The sequence below is a fragment of the Pelodiscus sinensis genome, chromosome 5, assembly GCF_049634645.1.
Source record: "Pelodiscus sinensis isolate JC-2024 chromosome 5, ASM4963464v1, whole genome shotgun sequence".
Taxonomy (NCBI): Eukaryota; Metazoa; Chordata; order Testudines; family Trionychidae; genus Pelodiscus; species Pelodiscus sinensis.
The window spans coordinates 59591773-59600869 of NC_134715.1; the positions used below are offsets into that span (position 1 = coordinate 59591773).

Consider the following 9097-nt stretch of genomic DNA (forward strand, 5'->3'; position numbering starts at 1 on the left):
TTTTGTTTTCAATCATACATGTTCATTTTAAAAAAATCTTAATGTTACTGTTTTTTTTTCTCTTTAGTCTATACCCAAACTCACTTTTCCTGGTGGAGTATTAATTGGTTGCAGTCCTGGTTTCATGAATGTTCCTAAAATCAAAGGCACACACACAGCAATGAAAAGTGGCATGTTGGCTTCAGAAGCTGTTTTCAGCCACCTAACTAATGAAAACCTCCAGTCAAAGACAAAAGGTAACATCTTATTTAGACTTGTAGCTGGCTTGTGTGTTCAGCTGAAACAACTATTTGAATGTTAGATAAACCATCTCTTCTAAATTGTTTTAAGAGAAAATAGATATACTTATAGTAAATTATAACACATACAAGAAACAAATAGAATGGACTCAGAATGTTTTGTGTGGCTGTTGTGATTAGACCTGGTCCTTGGACTGGAGCAGAGAATGATAAATGTTTTTAACATTAAAGGAATATTCAGGAAGATTAAGCCTAAATTTACAATGTATATGTCAATTATTGTTTACAACCCTTAACAGATTTGTTTTCGTCACTTAAAAAATCTGTAGAAAGTGTGTCTGTTGGTTTGTAAATTCCTCTGCAGTGTTTGCAATAGATTATTGCTTTGGTGCAGACCCAGAAAGTGAAAGATTGAAACAGGAACAAAGATAAGACTAGTTTGTTTTCATTGCCCCAGATGAGAGAATTGCAAATAAAACCTAAACCCTCATAGTATTAGTGGTGAACAGCAAATTGAGATTTTAAAAGGTTTTTTTATTTTAATGAACCATAATACTAATGTATGTAAGAACCTCTTCCCCAACTCCCGCGGTAGAACTTTTCATCTTAGTGTTTCCCTGTACTGGTTGCTTTATAGTTCATCAAAAGGGGAGGATACTGTGAAACATTGCTTGCGCATTAATTGTTCTCTTAAAAACTGTGACAGCAGTAGTCAGTAGGGATGTAAATGGCTAACTGGTAGGTCTCACCCTAATGGCTAGGGCTTACTGATTCCAGTTAGCTGGTAGGGGCTGGAGCAGCTCCCCGCTGCCACATTAGGAGGCTGCTCTTGCTCCAGTCTCGCAAGCCTGACCCCCCACTACAGGTTACATATTGGCTCCCCAAGAGCTGCTGCAACAAAGCCTCCTCCCTGAGAGTGGGACTGCCAGCAGCTCCTACTGACCCTGCTCCCAAGGAGGCTTTGCTGTGGGCTCTGCAGTATAAAACTTACTATTAAAGCTTTATACTGCAAAGCCTGCAGCACACATAACTGCTGTGATTTTTATTGGTTACACGGTTACATTTTTAAATTAATTTTTACATCCCTACTAGTCAGCAGATGTCTAGAGAGACCAGTAACCTACCCACATCCTGAGCCCTTCTGGAGTTGGCCACAGTGATTCAATCTACATTGTTTAAGCAACCTATACTTTTTAATGACAGCTGCTTCCCCACAACTACGAGTTCTACAAGTGTAGTATTTAGTATGTATATACATGGTATGAGATACTATCGTGGTGTCTTTAGCAACAGAACTCTCCAGCTTTTCCTAACAGAGCAGCAAAACAAGACTATCTACTAACAAGCACACTATTTTAGTGTACTGTTTTCTTATGTGACCATCGAGATCTTTTTGTATAATAGACCTGTTGGTGGACAGGGAAATAGTGTTTCCTAATTTGGTTGGTTACAGTACTTCTTTCCAGTGCGTCTAGGTCAGGGGTGGGCAATAATTTTTAATGGGGAGTGACTCCCAAGATTTTGACAAGTAGTCAAGGGCCACACTTCTGTGGAGGGAGGTTGCAGTCTGGAATGGATGTTGGATGCAGAAGGGAACTTGAAATAGTGGACTGGGGTGCAGGAGTGAGTGAGGGATCGGAGAGGGAGTTTGAATGAAGAAGGGAGCTGTGATCTGGGGCAGGGGTGCATGGTACAGTAGGGGATATTGGTGCAGAACAGGATTTTGGCCTGGGGGAGGGGCCCTAGGAGAGGGTGCAAGGTCTGGGAGGGAGTTGTGACCTGGGAGAAGGGGGAAAAGGGGCACAGAGGGTTTGGGTGGTGGCCTGGGGCAGGGAGTGAGAGGGGAGAGAAGGTGTGGGGTGCCAGAGGCAGGCTCTGTCTGGGAGACGCTTACCTGCAGAAACCTGACGCAGACTGCTGCTCACTGCTCCATGTGGCAATGTTCCAGGCCTAGTGGGGGCGGGGGGAAACGGGAACGGAGAGAGAAGGCTTTCCACACTGGCCCTGCTCCCAGCAAAATGTCTTAGCTCCCATTGGCCGGAAACTGAGAGATTGGCCAATGGGGGCTGACATATTTTGCTGTGGTGTGGAAACAGCATGAGACGTCTCCCTCCTCCCTCTCCAGCGGTCCAGAGTGGAGAGCAGCTGGCTTTTTAAAGCATGAGTTGTTCTCTGACTAAGGGTTCCAGTGAGGCAGTTGTGCGCCAGATCTGGTGGCTTGGCGGACTATATCTAGCCTGCTATATCAGCTTCTTGCCCATCTTGCCCTAAACAGTGGCAGAGCAGTACACAGTATAGTAGTTGCTCTTTTAGTACAGATGGTTCTGTAAATTTTATTATTTCAGAATTCATTGCCATACAACATTAGTAATTGGGAGAAATGTCCCCTCATGGAGTTAAATTATCTTTGCTGTACTGTACTTAAAATGGACTGCTACACTAAAATTACATTTAGCATAGTATAATAAACCTGGTGTCAAGGATGGAGTTATACAAATCACAGTGCTCATGGTTGCCCAGCTTGTAAGTGTGTGTGTGTGTGTGTGTGTGTGTGTGTGTGTGTGTGTGTATATAATTCAAAGATATAAGTTTAAACTGGGAAAACCTGGTGCTCAGTGTGACGGACACCTCCCCCATGCTTTATGAAATGGACTTACGGACATAAGGTGCTTTGAGCAAATTATTTCATGTAACCTATGTTCATGTCATAAGCCGCTGGTTCTGTTTATCTTATTTTGGTGTTTGTATCATTCTTGTGTGTAAAATTAGACATGTGGAGTAGGGAATAGGTTGATTTTTAAGTGTGCAAATGGAAATCTGTCAAGGTAATTCTGCTGCTGAGAGGCCTCAATGTCTGGACAATCATATGCAAATAGCCTTTTCTCCTTAAGTCTTAGTGGTTGGTAGGGAGCGGCCAGGTGTCTCCCCATGCAATAAGGAAATTATTTAAAAAGAATAGGAAGGTAGGAGTCTGGACATACCCGAGGAGGGTGAACTAGAGACCCCAGGGGAAGGGAGATGACCCTGGTTTGAAGATGCATCTGGAAAAAACAGTTTTAGGGTGAGTTTGTAATAAGTTTGTGCTGAAGATTTTAGCATTAGAATTAGCTAAGTGTTTTTTGTTACTTTTGATTTGTAATATACTTTGCTCTACCTCTTCTCACTTGTAACCACTTCAATTCTACTGCTTGTACTTAATAAAATCACTTTTACTTACTATCAAGCCCAGTGTAAATAATTATTACCTGAGGGAGCAATCAGTGTATACATTCCCCCTTTCATTGTTAAAATGGGGTTCATGGGGAGAGGGGGGGTTGAACCCATTAGGGGAGTGGTATCCCAGGAAGCACTCTCCTTGGACCTGAAGAGATTTAGTGTATGTACTGCTTCTCAGGGGGGGCCATGATTCTCTGCTCTGTGTGTTGGCTGGGGGAGACAGCTCAGCATGACAGGATGGTAAGAAGCCCCAGAGAGGAAGGTGGCAGTGGCCTTGTCAGCACCCTGGGAATCACCCCCAAGTTCTTTTCTGTGACCTCACCCCGTCACACTTGGATAATAAATTAGTGAATTAACTCTGGTTAGCTTTATACCTTATTAGAATCTGAAGTGAATTTATAGCACTGGCATCCCCTCACGTGTTGTCCTCCTTGTCATCTGTGCAGTCATTTTGCATTTTCAAAGGCAAAACAATTTTGATAAACTGCCTGTGACTGGAAGTTTAACATTTCTCAGAGAATTCATAGACTTGTGTTCAGAGCCAGAAAGAATACTTAGATCATTTAGTCTGACCTCCTGTAAATCACAGGCCTCTCTAGAAATCTGCCATCTAAACATCAAGGTGCTGAAGTTCAGTAGTCTTGTGTACAGGCAGTCCCCGGGTTACGTACAAGATAGACTGTAGGTTTGTTCTTAAGTTGAATCTGTATGTAAGTTGGAACTGGCGTCAGCCGCTGCTGAAACTGATCAGTTTCAAGCGCGGCTGAATCTGGACGCCAGTTCTGACTTACATACAGATTCAACTTAAGAAACCTAGGCGTCCCCAAGTCAGCTGCTGCTGAAACTGAACAGCGGCTGATTCCAGAGCAACTCTGCCTCGGGCTTCCTGTAGTCAGCTGCTGGTCAGTTTTAGCAGCGGCTGACTTGGGGACGCCTGGGGCAGAGCAGCTGGGGTGCTGCTGGGTTGCTCCAGTAGCGCGGCTCCTCGACGCTACTGGAGCAACCCAGCAGCATCCCAGCTGCTCTGCCCCAGGCGTCCTGATTCAGCCGCTGCTGAAACTGACCAGCAGCGGCTGAATCAGGATGCCTGGGGCAGAGCAGCTGGGGTGCTGCTGGGTTGGTCCAGAGCAGCGCTGCGGGACCAACCCGGCAGCCCCCAGCTGCTCTACCCCAGGGGTAGGCAAGAAAAGCCTGGTCTGCTGGGAGGGGGGCACTAGCTGCATAGCTGCACCCCCCCCCCAGCAGACCAGGGAGACGGAGGTGGCGGGACCGCCCAAGTCCTCGACAGCTTTGCTCCGTCTCCCTGGTCTGCTGACCTGGGAGGCACGGAGCAAAGCCGCAGAGCACGCGGGCAGCGGGACAGCCCAGGCGTGCCGCGGCTGTCCCACTGCTGGCATGCTCCGAGGCTTTGCTCCCCATCTTCCTGGTCTGCTGGTCGGGAGACGGGGAGCAAAGCCGCGGAGCACGCCCGCAGGGGGACAGCTCAAGCGCGCCCAGGCTGTCCCGCTGCGGGTGTGCTCCAAGGCTTTGCTCCCCGTCTCCCTGCAGACCAGGGAGACGGGGAGCAGCTTTTCTCGCCCCGGAGGACGGGGGCGGCGGACCACGGCCCATCTGGGCGTCCCGCCGCTCCCGTCCTCCGGGGCGAGAAAAGCCCCGTTCGTAACTGCGGATCCAACATAAGTCGGATCCGCGTAACTCGGGGACTGCCTGTATTCTGAATTTTCCATTCTAAAGTCCTTTTTATCCTATGACCTGGCAAAAGTTTTTGAAAGGATTTTATTTAAGGGCTTATGTGTCTTGTTCTGAATAAGAGTCTGTAATACCACTTGCTTTGTTTTATAAATATTAGAAAGTGGAATTTAAGGATATCTATTTTGATGATCTTGCATATAAATATACTAGAAACTTCTAGAAAGTGTCTGAGACAGAATTATATTTCAGAAAAGAATCCTCATTATAGGAGAACAGTTGGCTTTAGTTACAAGCTCTCATTTTCTTCAGTGGCAATACACAATTTAGTAATATAGATTCCGTATATTATAAATGTGTCTAAATCTAGTTTTAAAAAAACTGACTTAAGCTTTGCAAATTATTTAATTCATTACTAATAGCTTCTCATCTTGAAACAAATTCTTATTTCAAGGACCTAATCTGCCCTGAAATCATGTTATAAGCATTTCAAAATAATGTATTTACCACTAGGGCTTGATGTGCCTGAATACGAAGAAAATTTGAAGAAATCCTGGGTGTGGAAAGAACTCTATTCAGTTAGGAATATTCGACCTTCCTGCCATGGAGCACTGGGTATCTATGGAGGAATGATTTATACTGGTATATTTTATTGGATATTGAGAGGAATGGAACCATGGACATTAAAACATCCAGGTAGTTTTCTTTCAGAAATTACAAATGTACATTTTGTATCTGTCTTATGGTCTCTTCTTGTTTTGCATTAAGCAATGTTAGACTGGGACCGTACTCAAGTCAGATGTTAAAAGGGAGAATACAGAAATTAAGAATCTATAGGTGGTGGTTTTGTGTGTCTATGGAATTAGTGACCTATGGTGTAATTCAGTGAAAGGATTGGGGTACTACACTACTGGAGAAAATATCTGAGACACAGCTAACAATCATTTGTGGCTAAAAATTCTACAGAACATTTAGCAGACAATGGGAGTCTTAGTTCCAGTGTCTAATTTTAAATTATAATGTTTAATTTGGATAACTGTAAATTAATTTCAACTAAATATTTGCACACTAGGCAACTTTAACATTGTGTCATTCAAAATTACCTTAGGGGCAGACTCTGATCAGCTAAAGCCAGCCAAAGATTGCACTCCTATTGAATACCCAAAGCCTGATGGAAAAATCAGTTTTGATCTCCTGTCCTCCGTGGCTCTAAGTGGGACAAATCATGAACATGACCAGCCTCCTCATTTGACTCTGAAGGATGACACTGTCCCAGTGAACAAAAATTTAGCTATATATGATGGGCCAGAACAGAGATTCTGTCCTGCAGGTAGGTAATTTAAAATGAACAATGGTTATGACTAGACTAATAGCTTTGCAAAGTGAAGACAAAAGGTACTTGTGTATTTTTACTGACATTTTTTGGTCAGGGAAACAACCTGGCCTAGTACACTATTTCCTTAAGACAGTGATTCTCAAACTTTGAGATGACTACCAACCACATTTTTTCTTTCTTGGAGACCCACCCTTATCCCTGGTTATTCTTCTCCATCAAACAAGGTGTGCTTTTCCTGCTTTCTCCCTGCCCCCAGCGAGCTATACACTCCCCATGGTTGGACTGTGATTTATATCAGGCTGCTGACTCTCCCGAAGTTCACTCCACCTGCCCCACTAGGACATATGCTGGGTGGGGCCAGGCTGTTTAGGTGTGTTCCCTGACTCCTTCCTCTGTGCTGCTGGTGCCACCACTTCCTAGGGACAGCAAGCAGAAGCAGCACCCAAAGCCTGTTCCTGCCCTACATATGCTTCATGGATGCTCTCCCCCATGGTACTGCTGCCCAGAGGAAAGAGGGGAGAGAGGCTTCTGGGGCACACATGTCCTAAGATCCTTAACTACTTTGGGGCGGGGGGGTAAGTAAATGAATTTCTTGATAAAGCAACTGTCAGTGGCTACATCTTCACTGTGGTGTTCTAGCATAAGAAGTCTGTAGCGCTAGTTTTTTGGCACAAAGGCTTTTTACGCAAGACCATGTCCACACATCAAAGCACCTCGTTTGCGCAAGAGAGTATCCACACTGCTGGATGCTCTTGCGCAAGAAAGCTGATGGCCATTCACAGAATGTAGCGCTAAAAGCATTTATGCCTCAGAAAAGGAGGTTTACCTAGGGTGGAAAGAGCCCTCTGTTCTGCTGTTTAACTGCCCATTTAACAATGCTAGAGCTCATTTGAGGTATGGACGCTCCCCAGGTTTTTGCGCAAAAACCTTGTAGTGTAGATGTAGCAGTGTGTATACAAGATATAACTGGACTGTATCATGTAGTCATAGCATTTGTATGATAATGGCTGTTGAGAAGTGCAGGAGTTAGCACAGGTTGCACCTCTTTATGCTAGAACTCTCTGGTCCTGGACCACGGGTGTTACAGGATCAGAGTGTCCTGGTGTACTGTGGAGGGGAGAGGCCGGGAAGCGCAGTAAGGCAGGGAGAGGGGCCAGCAGCCATGAGGCCAGAAATGGTCTGACAAAATCCCTCATCTGAGTCAGTCAGATCCTGAGGATGCCAGACTAGGGCTGTTCAACTTGTAGTGGGATCCTTTAAATCTAAGTTATAGCAGTTAAATGTATACTCATTTATCCACTGCAGTAACATTCTTATCTTTGCAGGTGTTTATGAATTTGTTCCCCTGGAAACAGGAGAAGGGCTACGGCTGCAGATAAATGCTCAGAATTGTGTTCACTGCAAAACATGTGACATTAAAGACCCAAGCCAGAATATTAACTGGGTAGTACCTGAAGGGGGAGGGGGACCAGCTTATAATGGAATGTAAACTTGAACGAAGCTATTCAGTATTTCCCTGACATACGTAACCTCACTCACCTATGTAAATTTTATACAAATCTATGCTGTGATCTAAGCCTATTGCTAACAATGTTAATTGGGCGTGGTTACTGAGCTGGTGAAATGTCATACTGCTATGTGGTATGAAATGTCATGAACCACTATTATAAATAGTGAATGCAGTCAAAACTAGCCTGAATTATAAAAGAATATGCCTTTTTATTGGTTCAAAGATAGTGATGCAGCATCTCCAAAGAGCTGTTTTCTGTGACTTAAACTTGATGTTGGATCTATCTTTTGCCAAAGTTCAGTGGAAACACCCTGAACCCTGGTTGTGAAAAATACAGTGAAATCTTGTAATTTATGTTGATTTTGTTTTCTTCTTCCTAACGCTCTATCACTGCACTCTTGGTTAATTGCTGCTTCCATTAAGAAAAGTCAGTCAAGTGAGGAAATACTGTAACACTTTTTTCAAAGGTTACATTAAGTGGACAGGCAAATATTTAAACTCCCTCTTGTTTCAAGGGAAGACATTTTTAATAAAGCTAATTTGCCATAAAACTTAGTTTGGAACAAATAAGTTTATAAATAGTATTTATAAACTGTTTATTTTAGACAGCACAACTTATACAAGTGCTATACTTATACATACTGCTTTGGGAAAATCTTACTTATGGGAGAATAGTGAACTATAGTAAAACTCTAATTGTCCGGCATCCAGTGGTCCGGCACCAACTGGTACCTAGAAGTGCTCCGGCCAACTGGACAATTGGAGCTGCCCAGAGGTGGCGAGAGGCAGGCAGGTGGGTGGGGGTGTTGGCGGGGAATGGCATGGCGAAGGGCGAACCCTCTGCTGTGTTGGGGGGAGGCGGTGGAAGCCCTGCGCAGCCAGCTTGCAAGCGGGGAAACTCAGCTGCCAGCTTGTAAACGGCAGCGTTCCCTGCTGACCCCTGCCTGCCCACCCACCTACAACAGCTGCCTGCCTCTTGCTGCCATTGCTGCTACTTGCAAGCCAGCTGCGCATGACTTCCACCGCCTCCCCACAACATGGTGGAGACCTCACCCCGCACTGCGCCGTTCCCCACCAACACCCCCCACCTGCTTTAAACAGCTGCCT

At 44.8% G+C, this 9097-nt stretch overlaps 1 protein-coding gene across 1 annotated transcript in view; it reads left to right on the plus strand.

Moving 5' to 3' along the window:
• The window catches only part of ETFDH (electron transfer flavoprotein dehydrogenase), a 35703-nt gene extending 27359 nt beyond the window's left edge, over positions 1 to 8344 (plus strand). Inside the window, exons 10-13 of the mRNA XM_006121868.4 lie at positions 68 to 236; positions 5658 to 5840; positions 6253 to 6474; positions 7806 to 8344. Coding sequence (XP_006121930.2) covers positions 68 to 236; positions 5658 to 5840; positions 6253 to 6474; positions 7806 to 7969 — 738 coding nt within the window. The 3' untranslated portion in view covers positions 7970 to 8344. The remainder of the gene's footprint in view (positions 1 to 67; positions 237 to 5657; positions 5841 to 6252; positions 6475 to 7805) is intronic.
• Positions 8345 to 9097: the final 753 nt, after the last annotated feature.